The following is a 24,417-nucleotide window of genomic DNA, read 5'->3' as shown; positions in this document are numbered from 1 at the left end:
GGTATAAAATATCCTGTGTATGTACTTTTCCAAAATATACAAGAATATTAATATGAAAATGCGAGAGAAATATAGTCAAAGACTCACCTTTCTTTGTTGGTTGTGGGACTGAGACTGTGTTGACCTTAGACTTTTCCATCCCCCCACAGCCAGGTCGAAACCTGAGCAGGGATAGTGACTGAAGTCAGACTAGGGGTGGCTCAGGTGTCACCTGAGACATTTCTGAATAAGAAGTCATTAGAGTTAATGTTTTAAAAGTTGAAGGAAGATATCATTGGAGCTGTTCCCCTTATTGGTGAGCTACTTAACTGTCCATATATATTTTGATGACTCGAGTGAAGTCATATGATTTATATGTCAACCTTCCCAAGAATGGGTCAGCACTTTCGTTCACAGCCACTGAGCTTATTCTAGGTGATGCTATGTTGGAATACTTCATTAGATCTCCCAGAATTATCTAAGCATTTCCAAGCAAACCATGTGGTTGTATTAAAGGGATCATTATGTGAAAAGAGAATGTCAGAAAAATATTAGAACCATCTGATATTAAAAAAAATATATGAGCAGGTGAGATGTCCAAACTATTAACGTTTTACTGTAGTTGGATGTAGAGATTAATTGGTTACTTTCATACATTTAGAAATCATGCTGCTCACTTTATTCTGCCTACTGCTGGTTCAACCACTTCCAGTTAGATTGGCTAAATGATATATTTTGTTGTTTGTAACAAAAATTGTTTGTGCTAATGGAGGTGTTAAAATAGTTTACAGGGTAACTGCTGCAGTGTAACATGATAGTCATTTTAAAATTTATCTGCTAGGTTTTAGGTTAAAAATATTGATTTATATATACAGGGTATATCTATGTTATTGAGGGCACTGGTTTTTGTGAAAGTGTGTTGAGTAAACGGAAAAGATGATTATCACAAAAGGTGAATTTTATATTTTAGAGAGTTTGAGAGAAAACCAAACAAGGTCTATATTCTTGAATGTTTTTCTTTTCTAAAAATTTGTAAAAATACTCATAATTGTAAAGATGATCAGAGAATGTACATGCTGGTGTTAGAAAGGTTTATGATACTTACTGTAGTCCATTACTAAACATAAAAATCTAACCAGCTATGAACATTAAAAATACTTACTGCAGGTGAATAATTACAAAATACTTATGAAGAATAATGACTAGGTGCAGGAAAGACAAAATTTAGGTACAAGCTGAGATAAGAGGGGACAGCTGAATGCAGATAAGAAGAATGAAAGTACCTGTATATATAAATCTCTCTTGAGAGGTAATCAGGAAAGTTGTAGCTTGATATAGAAATGCAGATCACACTCATATAGATTATTCAGGTGTTAATATTAAGCAATGTATTTTTAGTTTAATTTGTTCTCTACCGTGTTCTATAAACTCCACCCTCCACAACAGCTACCACCAAGTTGTCATACTGAAATATGTCACCACAAAGCTTTGTTTTCAGTTTTGGAAACATACTTAGGTACTGAAGTATGAGGTACAGCAAGTAATTAGGTTGAGAAGGCATTTTGTAGCCACTTTCAGTTGGTGCAACACATGATGTTTAGTCTTGATGAACCCATATTTTATTAGACCACCAGTCTCAAGGAGAGATGACCATATACATTGAAACCTCCATCTAACAGACTATATGGAGATGAAAGTCAGTTAGATCGAGGTTTCATTAAATACGAAACCCTCACCTAACGAACAATATCCGTTATATGGAGGTTTCACTGTAAAGTCACTTTCTTTCTATCATGAATCTATGAGCTTTGGAATATTTGTTAATAGATATTTTGATACAAACTCTGATATCAGAATTTTATACATGAATGAATTTATTATCTCATGGATGATCAGCCTACTGTACCTTTCATCCCTACCAGATAAGAAGTACAAGGTAACCAAGACCTTAAAATAGTGATATAAAGACGTATGTCATATCTACTTCTTCTCAAGACAATGTATATGATGAAAGTATTGTACAGTACTTCGAGGGGGTGTTATTGGGTGTCTGTAACTCCCCCTCCCTTGGTTGTTCCAGGTTATAGTATATATTTGATTTTTGAACTGAGCCCCTATGACCAGGTAGGGGATCTATGAATGATTATGTGATTAAAACAGTACAGTAGCTTCAGCATCATGCATTGGCCTATGTTTAATGTGGATTTTGTATGCGACTTCCCCAATACTCATGCTCTGGATACGTCCCTGTACTTTTGCAGTGCATGTAACAGAATGCATTGCTTAGTTAACATATATGGTAAGCCATATTTATTATACAGGGTGTTCATATATTATCCGATCCATTTTAATAACCTCAAACAATAAACAGTGCACATGTGGAAGTCTACTCTGAAAAACTGAGCTTTTCTTCAAGTATTATAAGCTCGGCATGTTCCGTCTATAATATTTTTCAGGTTATCAAGTTTTAAAATGGGTTAGATAATAATTTATGGACATCCTGTACAATGGTATTAGTATTCAGCATGAACAAATATCAAATTTGGTTACTAATTTATCCCAGTAGATCAGGCTACCAACATTTTAATTACCTCTCACCAGAAATCATAATGATGACCATCCTCCTTAAAATGCCAGCAATGTTTGATAATTCTAACATAATGAAATAGTTAAACGTAGAATCTTTGTATATTCTACAATGGATTGGACAGAATAAGCAAGGTTTTGTAAGATGAATTTTTTAGTCTAATAAAAACTACAGTACAGGTATATACTGTACAGTAGTCCCTTGCTATACAATGGGATTGTGTTCCTGTGAAACACCTTGTAAGCCTGTCAAGTGAAAATACATCAGATAGTACAGTAACTCTTCATTTTACACGAATTCACTTATCACAGTACTTTTCTGGAACACATCTGCCATGTTAAAAGAGGAACAACTGTAATTAACCTTTTGGAAAAATAGGAATGTTTCACGAGAAAACTTATTTTCTCTTGAACAGCTCCCTCTCTCATATACAAGTTCGTACTTGCTCCCTCGACCAAACCAACTAACATTTTTAGAATTTATATACCTTGTATAAAGTACTCTAAATAAATTTACCCTCGATTCATTAGCTCCCTATATCTGGGCTTCTTTCCGTGGTTTATTTGCTACCTCGAGCATAGCCAGCTTTCTCATAAAGGTCGAAGCTTTTCAGAATTTGCATTTCTTGCATATCTAGCCTGAACACTTTGCTTCTGAGGTAATATTTATAGAATAAACCCAAGCACAAGAGTCAAATTTAGAAAAACTTGATGTCAGTCTGTAGATCCAATATGGATATTTATAAACAAAACTGAGGAGTGTTACCCTCCTCTCGTCTGTTTATATGCTATTGGCTAGTGAAGCACGCAGGATCATGTCATAGTGATGTATGAACCGTTGAGCAACATTGTTCCATATGTTAGTGTATTAGGGATTCTGACAAATCAACTGTGTTATTGAGGAGATGTGCCTGTGTATAGAACAAATATGTAAACTGTGTATTAGCAAAATTTTCTAAGACAATTCTGTTGTTAGGGATGTACATTACTTAGTGGTCATCAGATACATTTAAAATGTGTATATCACAGCCTATTGTGCAAAGTAGATTCACATTATATAGTTATCATGAATACGGGTTCTAAAGAAATACAGATTGACTTCATTCATGCAAGATTGTATTAACCACATGTCCTCATCTTTTTGTCTCAGCACAACGAGTTCATTTGTCAGCTGCTTTATATACTCCCCCTAATTAGTTTCAGTGTGGAACTTCTATCACTTCAGCCTTGTGTCACCTTTGCAGCTGTACAGCATATCTGTTAAAGTGCCAACATTTTTGTCCATTGCATTTGCAATGAATGCTCATTGTTCACTTGTATATAGCATATCAGGGGAAGTGCACTTGTTGACATGATTTTTTGATGAGTAGATTTGATGGTGAGAGATGGGAGTCAGGGATGACTAGGGAAAGTGGTTGATCAAGTTATGTGTAATTTGGTGACAATAACTAAGAGTGTATGTTTAAAGTTATAAGTGGAAAAGTATCTAAAGGATGATCAAGACGACAGACACTTTGAAGAAATATGTGATGAGAGTTGATCTAAAAACTCCTGGCATGCTCACTTATTCCAAATGAATTCAGTTACCTTGTTGCTTGTTAGGAAATGATCTCACTGTGCTCATATACTTTTATATATTACAAATGCTTCAGGGATGGTGTCTTGTATCATTCTACCAATTTTTTTTTCTTTTTAAAAGAAAGGATGTGAAAAGTTTACAACTTTTCTTGAATTGTAGAGTTTACTGCTAAGTGAACTTCAGCAGCATATTAAAATTAGTGATTAGTATGTCCATTATATTCAATGGAAAGCAACACAAAAAATAATGAGTTGCTTGATACACCACTAATTACTGAACAGTATTGCTTTTTATTCAGGAGTAAATTCTTCAGATTGAATATTGCCTTGCAAGTTACACAGGGTCATCCATTCATACATGACCCACATATTTTTCTTAGGGAAAATTGAACTATTTATTGCACAACAGATGAATCAAATTTTTTCTTGGCACCAGCATTATGGTATTCCGGCAATCAGAGCATTTTTATTATTCCCTTAAAGGTACAGTACTGTAGTGCATTAGTGGGGTATCTATAAATGGATCATCTGGTATTTCTTCATTGGTATTGAACTGTATATCCTTACCAGTAAATACTATTTTATACTCTATTCTCAGTTAATATTTATCAACAATATTACGTATACTGTTAACCCTGTTACTGTACAGTCTCTCCTCGACTTACGACATATGCGACTTACGACAACCTGGACTTAGACGGTCATTTTCGTTATATTATATTAAAATATATTACATTATTTTCGAGTCTAGACATTTGGTCGTAATGTCTAACGCCTTACGACAACTTCGGATGGCACGCTGCCGCGTGTGTACAGCATCCACATGGTATCCCGCTCAGTTTGTGTATCAAAAAGGTAAAAGTTTTACAATTATTACCTGTACTATGTATTATTTTCGTCAGTTCGACTTATGACTCGATCGACTTACGACCTGGTAGTCGGAATGGAACCCCATCGTAAGTGGAGGAAACACTGTATTTGATATACGTACTCATGAGCTTAAGGGGCCCTAAGGCTCTATGTTTTACTTTATAGGATTTCATGAAGCCATGTGAAGGATTATTTGTATGAGCCAGTAATCTTAGAATGAAAAAAGAATAGTCCTTCGTGGCTTGCTTGTGCAGGTTCACTTCATGAAGCACTGGAAGCATTGTGTTGTCAGCTTGTCATAAGACAACTTAAATTTTAAGGAAATAAATTCTAATTCTCTGGCCTTTGTGAATTTGATATCTTTGAAGTTTACAATATTAATAATGAATAATACTGTATGTCTTGACTTGTGGAAAAAAAAGTAACACTTACATTTTCTTGCGAGCTGTAGGCATCAGGAATTGGGGAGAGCACGAAGAAGGGGGAGGATTACAGTATACCTGAAGGTTTCACACTGTCTTATAATCACTTTCACAAACAAAATACAAACCAGTCTGAAGATCACAACACTGAAATCCGACCAGTCACTTCATAGGCTTCCTATAAAAAAGTATGCAAATATGAAGTGCTGAAATCACAAAAAGAAATACACATCAATTTCACAGCAATCAAAGAACTATTTCACAATCAAATCATTGAAAACTGAGAAAGCAGGGGGGGGGGGGGATTTAATTAAAGGGCAGATGTGACCTACAAGGCTGGCTGCTGAGACGACACTGAGTTATTTCATCTACATGCTGAGCTGTCTAACTCACGAAGCACCAATTGTTAACTAAAATTAGGAGCGTAGGCCTCTCCCTATGATACAAAATTAATCTACGGTGAATATTTTAACTTCTATGACGTGTTTCAGTCGCTGGTCAAATTTGACAAAACCAGTTTATGGCACATAAGCGTCATGTATGCAAGGGGGTTAATTTTGACCTCCCAACTGTTATGTCAAAGGTGAGTAGCAGTAACCAAGGAACTAGTCCATCTGTCCAGGTAGCGTGAAAACATGATAACTTAAACATGAAGAAATGGGTTTTGATGAAACTTTAGTTAGCCAACAAAATCTCAATTGTCGTTATTTATCACAAGGATCCTTTTTCTGAAAACCACTGAGGCACTAATTTTTATATAAGGTATTAGAGAATAATTTGTTTCCTTCTGGAAAATTTGGGGAACTGTAGTTGGCAAATTTCTCAAGCAGAAAACTTTGAAATTCATAGAAGACATGAAATACAATCAAATACGTATATATGATAGGTGGGTGCATGTTCATCCTGTCATGGCCTTTTGCCAACTGATCACCTGCACCGCCACATATACAGCCATTTTTGCTACTCTTATCAGTAAAATAATAAGCATGTACAGTTGTGAAAATGTGTTCCTGTACCCCGTGGTAACATATGTCCCCAAATGGCAACATTGCAGTAATAGTATCACTAAGAAAGAATGGGTATTGGTCATGCAACGATGGACGTTTTGGTGGATAGGGTTGCTGTAGGTCAAATAGGTTGGTTGTTTGGAGACAGGTTACCACAGGGGTGTAGGAACATGTTTCTGCAACTGTACATTTATGAATATAAGAATGCCTAAAAGAATTGTGTAAGTTGCATTAATGAGATTTATTAAGAGGTGTACAGTATACATGTTCTCCCTCTTGTGGGTGTTCCGACTTCCTTGTTTCTGCTCATAAAAATTAAACTGTGGTACAGTACAGTATGTACACAATTGTGGTAAATGAGGACTACATGTACCTGTATACTGTAGAATAATAAACCCCCTTAGTATGCAAATCCCCCCACCCCATGAAAAAAATATTAGTGAAAAAATAATTAATAATTTTTGGTCATATGGACTCATGGGAAATAGTTTGGGTGTGGAAATATAAGACAAATTCCTATATGGGGCACCTAAGTGATGTACAGTAGTGAACCTCAAATACGGGCCCCCCCCCCCCAAGGTCTTATCTATAAGTACAGAATAATTTCTAGTGGGGGTAAATACAATAAAAATACCTGTATGGGTCAGTAATGGACCAGTTCACTCCAGCAGCACCATCCCATCTCAGCTTTCACGAGTTTTCTGCAGGAACACTTGTGCCTAGAGGGTGGGGCGGTGCTGTTGTTTGTTGTCGATTTAATTTACTGGCCGTCAAAATCTTCGGTTATTATGGCAGTAGATTTGTTACTTTGGTGTTCTTTTGGACAGACCACTCCCAAATATCTTGTTCTTGTTCTTGTTTGTAGAGGTTAATAATTTCTGTTTGGATTAATTTTAGTATGTCCCTTTTTCTTGTTCTTCCACTGGATTCTTGTTTTTCTCTTCCTTTTTTCTTCTTTTCTCCTGTTTTCACTACAAGGAGAGCCTCCTTGTAGCTCATCTTTTTACTGTGCCACACCTTGGCTACCCGACACTCCTCCATCCACTTGGGACACTTCCGGTTGGAGGATGAGTGTGGACTGCCACAAACTGCACATCTTTTCCTTTCTTGTACCGATGTCCAGAGGACTCGTAACTGGAATATACGTCCTCTGGAGCTTTGCATTTCTTGGTCTTGTGTCCATACTTCTGGCACTTGTAGCACCTGGCTGGCCTCGGTTGGGATGGTCTCCCAACCCAGTAATACTTCGCGTGGAAATTCCTTGGGACAGCCAACCAAGGCCACTTAACTGGTCAGCTTCTTAACTTGGAGCTGGTCCCCAATCAGACCAGCCAGCTCATCTTGGTCCATGTGGTCGATATCGGACTGGGAGATCACTCCCATCACCAAGTTGTCTTCTTTTTATATTTCAGCCTCGATGGGGCATTGACGCCCAATAGTTGTCTGGCCTGTCCCCATTCGGATAAGGGGACAATAAAGCTACCACTCAGCGGTTTGTGGACGACCTTCGTGACCCCCTTGATCCTGGAGGAGTCGAAAAACTTATTCAGGATAAGGAGGTTTAGTTTCTTGGGGGAGGCGGGCTCAGCCGAACCACCTTAGCTTGGTCCCATGGCAGGGTCATGGCCACGTGGTACCTCAGTAGAGAGAGATGTTTTCTTTTGCTGAGGTGCATGTCCAGAATGGTGTTGCTGTTGAGTTGGGGATAAGCGTTGGGCAGCTTGCAACCGAGGATTAATATTCTGATATTTTAATGGATAAAAACTGCACCTGGGGAAGCAAAAATTAGCATGTGAAACACTAGTAACAAATATCTTGATGAGACCAAGAAAATAAGTACAGTACAGAATTTCAGCAACCATCTTCACCTCGCTGCTTAATGTCACGCATTGAATGTATGCCCCAGAATCTGTTCATCATTACTTGAATGATGTGTGTGCATACACGGTGATGGTGTGTGTTCCTGTGGCCACCCCAAAGATGGGAGGTGTAATTTTTATTTGTTCACCACCTAATAAGAGAGCTCCCTGCATAAAAATATTGATCCCAATTATGTAATTATAGATATTCTTATGATGAAGTTAAAGCCTGGATACTGCCCACCCAATTGAATTAAATTAGGTGCAAAATTTTTCATCTGGCAACTCAGTGTGCTGCCTCTGCAAAAAGATTCCTGTACAGGTTGGTGTTAGCCGTATCCTGGTGCAGTTCCATAAATTTTTGCTGAATCATGACAAAAAAATTCTTGCTATACTATACCATTTTTTTCTCACAGAACAGTTACCCGAGTTCCCAAAAACATGTCTAGTAAGGAAAAGGCTCGTATTCTTGTCCTGTTTGGTGAAAAAATTTCTTCGATGGAAATCCAGGACAAGGCACAGCAACAATTTAGAGAGAAATATGCAGCATGCAATCTTTCTGCCAATTCTGTTCCATCTCAGAAATAATTTCTTGGGAGACCCATAAAGACCTCCAGAAATGAAGAAAACCAAGACAACCTCTTTTAAGATGTGTCAACAAATGATTCAACTGAAAGCAAAAGGAAGTGAACACACCATCTTGTCACACTGCCAAAAGACAACTCCTTATGAAGCGATGTAAGAAGATTCGCGTGTTAGTGTAGTCTGGAAACTAACTGGACCTAAACCTGATACTGAATACATGTAACCAGATGAAACATACAGTAAGCTGCCAACACAGAACACATCATCAGTGCCTCACCTGTACAAGCTCAAGCAAATCTGGACGGAGACAGACTGTGATTATTTACAAACACTTGCTGAATCCATGTCAGATCGACTTCATCTGGTGTTAAAATCAAAGGGAAACATGAAAAAATATTAAATAATATAAATATTTGCACGTGTTTTATTTAACCTCAACTTATATTTTGGAAAAAGTCATGTAAAAAGTTTACAGGGATCAATATTTTTTGCAGACACTGTAAATAGCAACCTTTAACCTCTTGGGGTAGCTGGAAATCTTTTCATGGCCGCTCATATAATTTCAAATATTTTAAGCAAAAAGGAACATGGAGAATACAAATAGTGAAGTACAGTTCAGTACTAGAAAAGGTTTTATATTTGTGAAAGAAAAATTTCTAGTGGGGTGTACTGTATATGTGATTAGAATTACTTAAGTACTTAGTGAGGAAAATAGAATGCAGATAAAATTAAATGTGAAAGGGAGAGATCTACTATAGTGAACATTAATGGCATAATCAGACAACAGAGTTGCCTAGGATGATGTGTGCATTTTTGTTGTTAATTTTGAAATTTTTAGAGGAAATGCAGGTTATTTATTTAAGTAATTGCAGGAAAACAACAGCATAATAAAAATTCATTGATAAATTTATTTTCCCCAAATGATCAATATGACATGATGCCAGAGGGCTCATTTACATCACCAGAGAACATGGAATGGCTTCGTGGACCTGGCCTACTGTCAAGCAATGGGTGGGAGCGTGCCAGCCAGCACCCAAGACTTGTGTGTCGTGGGGCAGGAGAACAACCATAGGAGCTCTGTCACATTAACTACTATAATTGTTCATAAACAGCATAACAGGTCCTCTAATATTAATTATATCCTTTCTTCCACTGGGAAAATCAGTGTTTATATGTCCACAATTGGAATTACACTCTTGAGCCCCAAATTCTGAGAATTCAAGAATGAAATAGCAAATTCCAGTTAACAGAATAAAATATCTTATCATTTACAAGCCCAAACTGCCTTAAGTTATGATTAACACTAAAGACCTAGCAATAAAGGGTAGAAGTTTTAGAAAAATAAACGTTTTCAAAAATTATTTCACTTTTCATACAGGCAGCCTCCAGCACACCAGATAAATTTATTTAGTTATTTTTTTACAAAAACAAAAATTCTACAGAAAAAAGTAGTACTCACAAAATAAAGAAGCTCGGCCTCAAAGCCCCTAATTATATTACTGCTTCTCCCTTCTGCCCCATCACGGTTCTTGTCTGGGTGTGGCAAAGACTTTCCCTGACATTCATTTTTTAAAAGCAGCCCTGGAAGTTTTATATACATATAATTTCTCTTATAACTGAAATACTATATCAAACAATATATAGATACAATATTCTAAATGACATAAAATATACAAACACTACATAAATTTAATACAAGAGGAAAGGTTGCACAAAACATATAATCCTTGGGTCTAAGGGTCCTGCTCTGCAACAACGTAATAACTGACAGGACCAGGGATTATCTGCTTAGTCCCAATCCCTAGAAGGCCATTTTACTATTCACATCACGCAGAAACTAGATATAGTCACATGGTACCTAGGGTACAAATTTGCTACAACAAATTTATACTCCATCACCACTTACATAATAAAAATAATAGTACAGTAATTTATAGTCAGAATTGTACATGAAAAACAAAGAGAAAAACAATATTTGGTGGTATTGGTGTGGATGGATTTTTTGTTTTTGTTATTAAAGTCTGGTTTGGCAGCTGAGTTTAGGTCACACTTCTAGCCCTCCTCTCTGTATCATTTTATAACAAATATTTACAACAATTACTCAACACCTACCTCAGCTTACATTTTCTGTAATATTTACAAGATCCAGACTAATATGAAATGAGACCTCTACTGGTGTTAAAATGAGAAATTAGGTCTAACATGTATTAATATTGTTGAAACCATTTAGCTAGAGAAATGACTCTGCCAAGTGGTTTATATTTTGTGGAAACAATATCACAAAAGTACAATATTTCAAGCTTTGATCTTAAGAAGAATGAGGTTATCTTGTTAAAGCTGCAGTCACAAGATAGCATCTGGCACACAGATCCTTAACAAGGAACATTCTCAAGTTGTGTATACAAACAGTACCCAGTACTTAAAGTTGTACCAGTTTCTATTATTTTGCAGACTAAAAAGCAAGGGAAAGTAAATACATATACATATTTCACATATTGAAATACCTTCTTGGCTCTAAGTACAATCCTTAAGATTTTCAGAGGGAAATAAATCCTGGTTTAAAAGGAACCATAAATATTAAAATGATTTACCGGTAACATAATATGCAAAGCAGGTATGTAAAGCAGATACTCTAATTGTGAATAATGCTATTTGAGTACAGTACTAGGTAGATAATTAAAAATTACCAAAAAGCTTCAATGCATGCAACAGAACATTAAGTACAAGAACAATGATGTACAAATTTTAAATCTGTAAAAATGGTATCTCACATAAATATAGGGCAGATGTACTTGTCTAATGACAGCAATAAGATGTCAGAGTTGATCTGCACCAAACTGGGAAAATCAGACCAAAGCTTTTATATCATTTTTACACAAAATCACTAACCATGTCTTCAAACTGTGCCACAACTCCCACTATCACATTACTACCTATACTTCTTATTCACTTTTATGTCTGTAAATAAAAAGAATTAAGGCTTCATTCAAATGTCAAGCAACAGTCCTGGAATACAGACCCTTGCTAACTGACTGAACACTTAGTTTAATGACAATTTTTTTTATCACAAGAACTAAGCTAGGATATTTTATGATCCATACAGTACATGTTCATAAATTGAAGGATTAATGAAATTTGCTTTGAAGACACCAGAAAATGTTTTTGATTTCTTTTATAACAAATAATAACAAAAACTAACACTGTGATAAGCAGCCTTACTTTTCTCCTGAGTAAGAAATTTTTATTATAATATTCTTGGCAAAAAATGAAGTGTCCAATCAAGCGCCACTAGGCTTGTACTATTATCAACAGCAGATAGAACTCTAAGTTGCAATAACCACTTCAACACTTGCAGTTACAGTATTGGGTATCTCCATTAATTCAGTATAATTGTAATTTACAGAAGGTTGAGTTATTTATATTAACAACAGGTATGTATCAGTGTACATTATTTCACAAAAGGCCCAATACCAATTGGATAATTACCATAGCCATATCTGCTCTTAGATGTAATTCTAGTACAGGTATTCCACACTTAACACATCTTCACTTACTTTATAGTTTTATTAAAATGTAGTTTATAAACTGGGGAACATATTCATATCACAGAGTCCATGAATAATTATTACAGGGTTTGGAGGGTGGGAAAATGTTTTTGTTTTTCTATAAAAGATTTACAGTGATTTGCTCCTTTAAGCTGTGTAAACATGTCACGAGGCTGTGCTGTGAGCCTGTAGCTTGGTAGACTCACTTACAATGTTAGTTATGGTAGTTTAACACCAAGCCTTAATATTCTGCTGCTTTACTTATCTCTGGTGATGTTACTGTTGCACAGTACAGGTATTTATGTTACTACAGTATATGTATTCAATACTGTACTAGTATATTTATGACTAAATTTTAGGGCCAATTTTTTTTATGTACAGTACCTGTACAGTATATCTGGAATATATCCTAATTTATAATTTTGGAGTATATTGAAAGAAAAGTTTCACTTGACACACTACTTTTTTGGAATGCATCTACTATACTGTGTTAAGCAGGGTATACCTGTACTGTATTGTACTGAACAGATGTTCTCACACATTGTCTGTTGGACAGTGATTGTAAAGTATTCTGCAACATTAGGATCCCTTTTACTAACTTCAATCTGATGATCTCCAAAGCCTGTTTTCCTGATAATGCAACAAACAAAATATATCATCTTGAAGTAAAAACCAATTCTGTTCATTATAAATATATTAAATAAAACACACACTCAAATACCTACAACAGACTCAGCAGGAGGAATCCCATGTACAGTGCAACAACATCCCTGTCACCTCATTATTAATAGCAGACAGAGTGGGCATGACGCACTTGTGCTGTGAAGGAAGGAGGACGGGCAAGATGCCATTGAGACACAAGATGAATGTAATGTGTTGCACAGTAAAACAAGTAATGATAAAGCAGGGGGATAACAAAGCAGTTGTTTGTAACATACTGAAGAGGATAATAACACCCAAATATTTATTACCCTGTTTGAGGAGAATGACAAGTTACAGACAGAAGAAAAAATGAATGACTTTGAATAAGCAAAATCTTGATAACGGAAAGAGGGAGAAGAGAATCTTGGAGAGAAAGACTGTGTTACTAGCCACTTAGGGATACCAAATAGCAAATTCATGAAACTTAGATATCCTAACGAGAGAACATAAATAAATATTTTCATAACCATAAATGTGGCTAAGGAGTACAAAAATGCATTTAAGACATATGATGAAACAGATGATGATGTGATAGATTTGGAAGATCCTCGAGCAATGATCAAACTAGACATGAGAGAAAATGTAGCAGGATTGCTGAGGGAATACTTTTTAGTATACTGAGAAGATGACCTATTTCTTCTGAGTAAGCTAAAAGAAGGGGTGATATAGGATACAGGTACACTATTATTAGGGATGTAAACATGGGATGAAGGAAGGGAGCCAGGAGACAGACGTGAGTGGTAGTAACTAGGGTAAAGAGGGCACGGGTGGTGTCACTGCCACAGTGCTGGAGGAAAGTTACTAATTTCCCCTTGGTCTTGAACTGATGATCCATTAGCTGACCAAGATAACTTTATCCTCATCCGCAGTGGCACCTGCAAAAGAAACCAACAAGTTGTCTCTACCTGAAGTTATTTTTGTAATAATTAACACTAATTAAAAAAACGGAGATGGTACAGGGTCAACAGCTCATGGACCAGAAGTTTGGATGTCAAGTCTTTGTAAAATCTGAGCAAAATAGGTGTCTAGATTCAAAAATAGTGTAGTAACTCTTTTGTCTCCTGAAAACTATTTATCAGTTGGGTTTAAATGACACTAGATCTTCCCCAATCATTGTAATGATTCGCTTGTTCTTTAACGTTTGAATTATAGTTTTAGTACAACTTGAAAAATTCTGGTGTTAATCCATTCACCGCAAGTGTCCCATATATGGGATGTGCCACTTGCCATGATTGACTGTAAGTGCTCCATATGTGGGTTGTGCTATTTTAAATATTCTGTGGGTGCTAAGTACAGGAAAATTGAGTTGGATATTGATTTCTGGTATCCCCTCTACTGGTTGCCAGGTACTACACACCCGCTACCGCATCAACCCGTCACATAGGTCCTCAAGAATCACGTCCCGTAGAATAACACTTTTCTTCATCAATACCAGCTTTAGGATGATTGCCAGGAAATCATGGGTTAAATATCAATCATGAACATTCCTAGTTATCACTGAGGTTGACAGAAGTTCCTACATGTACAATGAACTGAGACAATGCAAGTTTAGCAGTAAGTATTATGTAACATGCTATGTAAGTGCAGTTGATTTACAACATGCACTAAAAACACCCAAGGAAACATTAGCAGGTATTCTAGCTGGACCATCAGTGCATAAAAAAAAGTAGAGTAAATAAACGTGCATGAAAACTATATTATTTTCTATTTTACTTACCTTATTAGGGTTGTTGACTTTGATCACCTGAGTCAGTGTGGCAGTAGGGGCCATGTTGTTACTACTAGGGTTCAACATCTGCAGCTGTAGTGACTGCAATAACAAATTGTAAATGACAATGACATGGAATTAAGCAAAACTTATACAAATAAGTAACCGACTGTACATTGCAAAGGCATTTGTGTAGGTTGTAAAATGTAAACAAAATCAAGTAAACACATAACCTGGTACTTGGGAACTTTTACCTGACCTCATTTACAATGCTCTGTTATAGTACCTGATAGGTAGAATCAATGAATGAGAGAGATGCTATGTTGCTCTTGATTTTAGCCATCCTATACACTAAAGCAGGAATGGTCTTGCAAGTTTTCTCTTTAACAATAATCACACAAAAGCATGAGGTTCAAAAAACTTAAATCACACAACGACAACTGTAACACTGATGCCATTATGGTACTTCAGCTCTTTATTCTTTTTGGGAAATGCAGATGTGCTGAAAATTTATCCTACTGCAGAAATCTCCTCCCTTCCTCTCCCAGTATTTTCAACAAGTTACAATTTATATGCAAAGTTATCTGGACAATGGTGACTGGAATAAAAGAGACTGAAAAACTTAAAACAAATGAAAACTAACATTTGTTATGACCGACTCTCCTGTACATCCCAACTTTAAGAGAACCTCTTTCTCGACATACTTCAAACACACCAAATACTTTCATACCATCAGCCAATTTATGATTATTGATGAATCTCCTTTTATAACAATAACCTAACTTCATTCTATCATCATTCGAGCTCTTACACGCGGAATGAACACACAACAATCGTACCCCTTCACTTCCCCCTTACCCTTCATTTTATGTTAATGTTTTGTTGCTTTCTTGTTTCAACCAATATTTCTCTGGACAAAACACCAGTCCATCATCCCTTCACTCCTTTCATTACCAGTTGTAGCACACATTAGTCTTTATTATGCCACCACTACTACATTCAAGTCCTGTTTAATAAAATTTTACCATCATTGATATCCTTTGTTCCTTACAGTTTTCATATTGTCCTCTAGTGTCTTTCAATCTATTAATAAAAAAAAATCTTTGAATGCAGGGCCTCCTGTGTATTCACCTCTTATTACCAGGGCTGTGGAGTCGGAGTCGGAGGAAATTTCGGCTTGTGGAGTCGGAGTCGGTAAAATTGTCCAGACTCCGACTCCGACTGAAGCTATTCTGTTCCTAAGAACAAATATATGAACTCAGGCATATTCATTGCAGTGATTCCACTGATCCCACTAATTTTCTTAAATTATTAAAAGAATTTATTTCCATTTTATAAGCATTATTATGAATTTATTGTAGCAGGCACAGTATAGCACTATAATTTTGGACGATAGTCTCTTCTTTACCATTTGAAATTTTGAATTATATCAAATTTTGTTTCGTTGAAAACTGCACAGAGGCTCTCAGCTAGAAAATAATTAGCTACAACCTGTTTTTGGTGAGATTAAGGCAAATTTAATTTAATAACTTAATCATGTAAGGTTTATCCATTTTCCTTAATAAGGTATTCATTTCTTTAATGTACATAAATATATAACTTTACTTTAAAAGGAATTGTAGGATCATCATTTAGATCCACATCAGATTATGAGCTTAAACAAAATTCATATGCTGAGATCGAACTTTTAGATATACATGTAAATGGTGTTTTCTAGTTAATATCTTGAATTCTTAATAAATTTATTTTTCTTTTGATTGAAACTTTGAAAGTCAAGCCTATCATCTTTTTGTAGTTCTTAAATATCGTCCAGATCATTAATAAAGCAGTATAGCCACGGTGTTTTACTTTTTACCTATGCAGGTTACAACATACAAATTACAATTAGGATGGTAGAAATAGTTGTTACAAATAGGCCAAGGAGTCGGAGTCGGAAGCATAAAAATTTGAGGAGTCGGAGTCGAAGGTTTTGTCTTCGACTCCACAGCCCTGCTTATTACACAACTAAACCATGCATGGATATTATCCATGATTAAATAAGCAGGTGTAATTTGAATATGGATTACATGTTAATTATATAAATCTTAAGAAGATGCACTGTCTTGTGTCCTTCCTTTAGTACATACAGATGTGCACACATACACCACCCTCATGTTCATGACTACTTTTGTTCACATTAATTTTTAACTTTATCCTCATTCATACTCCTCTGATCACCCAACAAGCTCATATTCAACGCACTTGACCAATGGGTTGCAAGAAGCAATTTAAATTTAATTAACAACATTGGTGAAGACCAAGAACATGGGATACCTACCTGAGGAAACAGGGACAGAATGGTGGTATATCAGAGAAAACAGTTACCTTAGGCACAGCAGCCTGGAAGAGGAAGTCTGTAACTGGAGTTCCAGTGTTGTTGGTGGCTAGCATGTTGATGGTAGTGATGGATTCCTGCAGCTCAAACGTCATGTCCAACCTGACACCATTCTTATCATAGGCATTGATTCCTGGTATACCTGTCAAAGTACAGACACATTTTACTTTCCAGAATCTCCTTCATGGTGCAAGGTAAATTTATCCATATTTTATCTTTAATATTATGTTCTAAGAACTAGTTTTCAATTGTTATCAAAATTTCAGCATCTGAGTTATCCAAGATGAGAGTACTGTATGTTCTTTTGACCGTTTTGTTCAACTACAAAGCTTAGTATTTGTGACACCTTTCAAGAATATCAAGACAAAATGGTGTTACATACTTGACTTCTGGAGGAGAGGTGGGATGATTGAATTACTTGTAGGGTTGGTGGCAGTAGAGTTTGTGACTGGAGAGTTAAGGGAAGTGATGATGGGGGTGGAGTTATTGAGCAGGCCATCTAGTAGGTAGGCAGCATTGCTTGAGTTAGGTAGCTGAGCAGGGGTGATGGTGTCGTTCATGTTGGTGGTCACTGGTGCTGCTGGGCCAGAGTCTAACCCTCCTGAAATGTGTACAACACCAACCTGATGACTCAACTCAGGATGTACAGAGAACTGATATGAATCATTATCTATATGTCAAAGATGAGAGAGTGTAAGAATTGGACTATGGCAGTTGTTGCAGTGTCTTCCTGTATCCCTTGGTCTACCCTACACACAAGTGGGAGATGAGTACTTGGGTAGTGATAATACCATAATAGATTACCAATACCACTTTAAACTAAATAAACATTCTTTTTCAAAAGCTAATTGGTAACACACCCCCATAACACACACACACACAATTCATACCAGTAACAATATTAAATTTTTACCTGGTTCCTAAAATTGCATGACACAATTAGGTTAACCAGAACCAACATAGGGAACATTTTTCAACTGTGGATCAAATAAAATATACAACCATACAATTCACCATTACAGTACTATCAGTTTTCACACAGCTGTCATCATACCCGAAACAAAATAAAATTTCTGAGGCACTGCTTATACAGAATATTTTCCCTATTTTAACATATCACACCCAGTTTCCTATATTCAATACTTAAAAATTTATAGCAGTAAATTTTGCTTTATGGATGGTACCAACTCCAAGCTAGAAGATATAAATTCTCATGTAATTTTCTTTATTAATAAGTTTATATATCAAAGTTCTCTTTCAAATAACAATAAGAACATCATGGCTGCAGAAGCTTTTTACCCAATAGGTCCAATATGTCAGCATTGACTATCGGCGCTGTTATGGGGGCAGTGATAGGCCTTGGCGTGCTCGTTGCTTGGACCGTGTCGTTGTCTCCTGTCTCCATTCCACCAATCAGGTCAAGCAATGCATTCTAAGAAACACAAATACAAACCTAATTACTTGTATATGCCTACACATTTAAAGACTTTAATATTAATAATAAGAAAATATTCTCAATACAGTATTATTAGATTCAAAATTTTGGTTCCATATGAGTTTGTTGAAGATTAATAACCTGGTGTTTCCTGATGATGTCCTTATGGCCAAGGAAACTGAGATAATGGTCAAATTTTTATGCAGGTAAGCAGTCGTATATACCCAGCTTACATGATTCTACAGCATTAAAGTGTTAAAAGATCCATATGACCACTGTTCACTGTTTTATCTCACAGATCCCCAGCAAGATTTCCACCTTTTTAACTGTTCTATTAAATCTACTACAATTTGTTGGGATAACATAATTTGTACACTTAGAGGAATTCCTTTAAATTATGTCAGCAAGGGATAACTGTTTACTTGCATAACAGGAAAATCACTAAACCAACATTCCAGGTAAGGGAACTAACCTCAAGATTGGGTAAATGATTTGGAAAAGTTAATTAACAGAGACGTTTGCTGACTAATGCTGCAATAATTTATGAATAAAAATAAAAACTTTTTTGAAAATATAGTCTAAAGTAATGAGCATTATGAGGCGATTACCGGTAGCCTGTTCTTTTTCATGAGAGGAAATAAAAGATTAAAATATACAAACACATTTTTCTCATTAAAAAACAAAAACAACCTCTAAACTTCTGTATAATCATGGAGCTATGCAATTATTACGTAAATTACTTCAGATTGTATTGCACCATAAAGTTAAAAGTCGTGTTCTAGGATGTACAGAAACTAAGCAATATCTCACTGAATCATTTGTCTCATGAGCGTTGTTGTTTGGCGAGGTGAGGTCATTGAGGAGACTCTGGTTTTCATTTGCTGTGTCGACTCCATTAGTGATGGTCGCCTTGTCAGCTTCTGATCCAGCTCTGGTCCCTTCAAATGGTGGCATCCGCTCTAATAGAGGCCCTCGCATGTGGCTGTTGGAAAGTACTTGTGTGACACCTCTTGAGGGAATATGTTCATTAACTAGATAGAGTACTGTATATTCAAATTGCTGAAGATATTCAAGGCAGTAAATAGCAAGATTAACTAGGTTTATGTCTCAATTTTGAAGTACTGTACACTAGAAACAACATTATCATTTAATATATTCAACAGGAAGATAATAATTTCCAAATTGACCAGAAAAAAGCAAGAGAGAGATAATCTTCCAAAACAGAGCACTTAATGAGATGAAAAATCACGTGCTTCAGATTTGAAGGAAATTGGCTATACGTATTATTAAAATATGTATTAGGTTCTTATTCTAATACTACACGGGTTCAACACAACCATACAGTACTTCTTATGACACCAAAGAAAAAAGGTTCTGAATTTAAGGCAAAACTGGTGCATTACTGTCAGCATCAAGAACAAAGAGTTGTCCTCGGATGAAAATAAACTCCACATTTTACAAGCTAAATTTTGTTTTGTTTCTGAAGTGGATAACTTGGGTGGAGTGAAATACCGTCTTATATAAGCAGTGCAGCCTAACTGATCCAAGAGTATATATTGGTACAGTTATTTGAATGATTTACTCATGTTACATTCTTCATATTTTTCTAAACTACTATGTAAGAATCTTAATTCTATAATCTTAAAGAGTATATTTTAAGTATTTCAATGCTAATTGTATGTTCATGGGCCCTGAATTAAACTAGATGGATTGTCTATTTTTCTCATTGGGAGAACCTCAGTCAAACTTAATTATGCACCCAATTGATTTATTTATTGAAACAATTTACTAAGATATGTGAATAGTTTGGAATAAAACTAACTTATATAGGGACCACAAGAATCCATTTATATATCCCCATACCTCGCTGACTGGGGATAATATGCATGGCATTAGTTTCACTCCATTCCTATTCACATGGAGTGTGAAAGGTACAACTAGCTTCATAATTACATAAACTATACATAATTTACCCTGGACTAATGACCATTACAACATGACTGCCTATTAGTATATCAGGCCCTCAAGATTATTATTATATTTTGCATAAGTCTCATTAATAACTTCCTATGTTCAAATAATATCCTCGGGACTCATTCACATCTTGAGGTACAACATATACTGTACTTCTGCCCACTTAAAAATCTTTAGGTCTGTTGCTATACTCACGTATGTCTAGTGAAGAGCTGACTATACTCTATTCCTCTTTGTTGTAGTTCTATGTTCAAGTGGGAGCCAAATGCACTTACTACTTGCTGTATTGATCTGTTCAAACAAAAGAATATGACTTAATGATCTGCAGTGAAGTACATTAACAAGTATCTACTTTAGTCTTATTACCAGAAATTTAAATTTCTAAAAAAAATTATAAAAACTTTGATTACTCCATAAAACAATAATAATATACTGAGTAATTGAATGTATCATTAGTTAAATGTAACAAGAAATCAAAACCTTACATATTTTACATTGTTTCCCATCTATGTAAAGGGTATTCTAGACACAAGAGTAAGACATTTTTGACGTGGGAACCGACAAAATAAATTTAATACATAACCGTTACTTAAAAAATAGGGAATAATATGTAAGCTCACCCGATTTCATGGGTGAGCCGGGCAGAAAGCTTCATCAGCGAGGTGAGAGCGTATTCCTTAGTGGTAATAGAACACTGCGATGACCACAAAATTTTCTGGTAAACATCTATTAATTCAGCTTCCACCACACTTACATCGGCTTGTCCTGGGGAAGAAAGGTCACTCAGTTCATTCATCAACTCTTCAGAGCCTTAAAGTCTGTCATCAAAGTTAATCCTGTGCAGATACATTTCAACTAGGGATGCACCGGAACTTAATTCCGGCGGGAACCTCAATTTTTATGAAGTTCCGGTTCCGGCCGAAACTTTAGAAAAATAACCAGCCGGAACCAGAACTTTTAATTGTGATACTGGCTTAGTAGAGAATCTCTACCTTCTTATATCCACCTCAGCTGCTATTCAGAGAGACACCGAGTCATGTGTGAGGCAGCTTCCCATTGACTGATTTTTTTTACAAGTTATTATTTTTGCATGTACTGTACTTATAAAACAACTTAAATGCTAAACTTAATATATTTTAGGTAACATGACATACAGTTTTGGAAAAATACTATCCATGGTGAATCTTACCTTGAAGCAATGTTGTATTCCTTCATAAAAAAACACTATTAAAAAGCAGTAAAGCATATAAAACAGTGGCCTACCTGAACTTCATTTTACGGCTTTAGTTTTAGACATTAGTTTAAAAACCGAAACAAAGACCAATAATATCATATTAGCATTTCTGGGTGTCATGAAACTGATTTTTTCCCCCATAGTTTAAGCAACACTTAAAGTTCCGGTACCGGCTGGATTTTTTTTAAAGTTCCGGCCAGAATTTAATATTCTGGCTCCGGTGCATCCCAAATTTTAACTACAAATTATATACAGTACAAGTACATCAAGGTTCATATAGTTTCTCAATAAATCAATGGTAGCAAATTTACTGTATTGTGAAGGAAACCTCACCAAATCACAGAACAAATTTTAAATGTCAAATTAACATATTTAGCAGAAATATAAGACATCCAAACATAGTACAGTACAGAATTGGCCAAATGTCCCTAACTGGGGGGAGGGAGACTTATATCTCATGTAAAGGGCAATATTTAATGACAAGGATGTACCATTTAATAATAAGTCTCCAAATTCTCCTATACACCAGGTGGATACTTGAATCATTGGCTGGTATTCCATCTGAGCAACTGACAGGTGACGCCACAACTCCCCAACAGCGTACGCTTGTTCTGATCGTGTCTCTGATATTAACTGTATGGTGGAGGACACGACGTCGTCTGGTACGTGATTCCCAGCCTGTCAAGGAGAAAACAAGTCAATCACACTTGTCCAAATACCTGTATATAGTTAAGAATTAAGACTTGACACTGACTACTGGAGTGCAGAAGAGGAATTTGTACACACACAACTAGGAACATAAAATATTCTTAAGATTATCCACACTAAGACTTAAATATGCTGTTAAGATAAAATGGAAAAATAATCCCTATATTTATCTTCATTCCTGTACAAATAAATGGATACTTACAGCTTCTACAACTTTAAGGAGTGTGTCTATGTGCCATCGCACATTGGGTGAATATTTCTCTGCTGCCAGAACACACTTGGATGAACAAGAAGCCTTAAACTCTGGTTCAGCCTTCTCCAAAAATGTTAACAACTCCTTCATCATAGTCCGGATGTTATTGCCGTTGATCAGCGCAAAACATAACTCCATAGCTCGACGCCTAATTGATATATCAGCATCCTACAAATAAAAATATAACTAATATTATTGATGATAAAATATAATAATATAAATAATACAGAGAAGTTAAAACACCTTAAATGAGAAAATCTATTTGAAAAATAACATTTTCTTCCTCGTGTGGAATGACAGTTACGGTAAATCCCGAGCATGTCAAACTAATTAAACTGTCAACATATCAATTCTGGAGATACAGGTACAATTAAACAGGAACACGTAGTTGTGCACTCACACTGCTCATCAAACACAAGTCTGAAGCTCACACACTGTACAGTATTATCCCACTCAATCCTTCATAGCAAACTATTTGCTCTTGCAAAAACAACAGGTGAAATGTTTGCTAGCTACCTCTCCTACTAATCAGTACAGTACAGGTACAGTACTGATTCCATTCAATACACTGTATGTTGTTGCTTGTAGTTCCCATTTTCCACTGAGCTCAACATCTTTTGTTGTATCATAACTATAAATCTCTCAAGCCATACAAAGTTTCCTTTCCTTTTTTTTCACTAGAGGATTTTCTTGACTACAACAGATTTGTAAAGAAAAAGACAAATACAATTATTCTTTAAAAGTGAGGAGTGTCCAGTTAAGCAAATACACCTGGTTCATGTCCACCTTAGAACTAAAGCACCTAAAGATCCATTACCTTCAAACATTCCAAGATGGTTGAGCGGTGGCGCTGGACGGCAGAATTATCAGCATGAACAACCCGTAAAAGGGTATTAAGTGCCACATATCGGATGTTTTTATCTGCATTCAGTAAGAAACGTCCTAAAATATTAATGGCCAGTACCTGGAAGGAAGGAAGGAATGTATGTCATACAAGTGGTCCTTGGAATAATTTATTTTACCAATTTGCACTTATGAAAATATTCCAGAAAAAAACAAATACTAGAAGGCCTACACTAGTCAATATTCCCAACTTAATAAAGCTACCACCAAAGATTATATACAGCACACCTCCTTTACTGGTCAATGCTATACAGTATATTTAACTCCTGAGTGATACAACCCATTGGTGGTAGTATATTTAATCAGGCAGAAATTTGGAGAGACAGCAGCATTCACACCAATGGAAAAAAGACTACAATTAGAACCCAATACAGTAGTTCGGAGTAAATTGTTAAAAACTGTCCACATACAAATAAACTATGTGCCTGCTATACTGTCACACTATATTGTTGGGAGAATTAAAATTAAGTGTTAAAAGTACTGTAATATGAATAGTAATAAATGACTACCGTAGGGAAGACAGAGGCAAGATATACAATATGTACCACACTTATTTGAGGGGCTCTGAGACCATGAATAGAATACTCACAAACACTACACAATTTCAAAAAAGAAATATGTTGGTCTGTCCTGGATAGATAGATAGATAGATAGATAGATAGATAGATAGATAGATAGATAGATAGATAGATAGA

The 24,417-nt window shown here is 35.8% G+C and overlaps 1 protein-coding gene across 5 annotated transcripts in view; it reads right to left on the bottom strand.

Annotated features, from left to right (window-relative positions):
• Positions 1 to 9,774: 9,774 nt before the first annotated feature.
• LOC121855237 (AP-1 complex subunit gamma-1-like) overlaps positions 9,775 to 24,417 on the bottom strand; it is a 36,945-nt gene continuing 22,302 nt past the window's right edge. For 4 of the 5 annotated variants that reach the window (XM_042350116.1, XM_042350117.1, XM_042350118.1 and 1 more), the window contains 11 exons: positions 23,637 to 23,783; positions 22,769 to 22,987; positions 22,350 to 22,536; positions 21,245 to 21,389; positions 20,820 to 20,915; positions 19,461 to 19,632; positions 18,515 to 18,647; positions 17,598 to 17,816; positions 17,206 to 17,357; positions 14,851 to 14,943; positions 9,775 to 14,008 (listed from right to left, as the gene is read on the bottom strand). In XM_042350116.1, coding sequence (XP_042206050.1) covers positions 13,907 to 14,008; positions 14,851 to 14,943; positions 17,206 to 17,357; positions 17,598 to 17,816; positions 18,515 to 18,647; positions 19,461 to 19,632; positions 20,820 to 20,915; positions 21,245 to 21,389; positions 22,350 to 22,536; positions 22,769 to 22,987; positions 23,637 to 23,783 — 1,665 coding nt within the window. In that variant the 3' untranslated portion in view covers positions 9,775 to 13,906. The remainder of the gene's footprint in view (positions 14,009 to 14,850; positions 14,944 to 17,205; positions 17,358 to 17,597; positions 17,817 to 18,514; positions 18,648 to 19,460; positions 19,633 to 20,819; positions 20,916 to 21,244; positions 21,390 to 22,349; positions 22,537 to 22,768; positions 22,988 to 23,636; positions 23,784 to 24,417) is intronic. The other variant, XM_042350119.1, reaches the window with a different exon arrangement.

This window comes from Homarus americanus, unplaced genomic scaffold, assembly GCF_018991925.1.
Source record: "Homarus americanus isolate GMGI-L3 unplaced genomic scaffold, GMGI_Hamer_2.0 scaffold60559, whole genome shotgun sequence".
Lineage (NCBI taxonomy): Eukaryota > Metazoa > Arthropoda > Malacostraca > Decapoda > Nephropidae > Homarus > Homarus americanus.
Note: the sequence above shows the minus strand (reverse complement) of the source record. Positions and strands in the feature narration are given on the sequence as shown.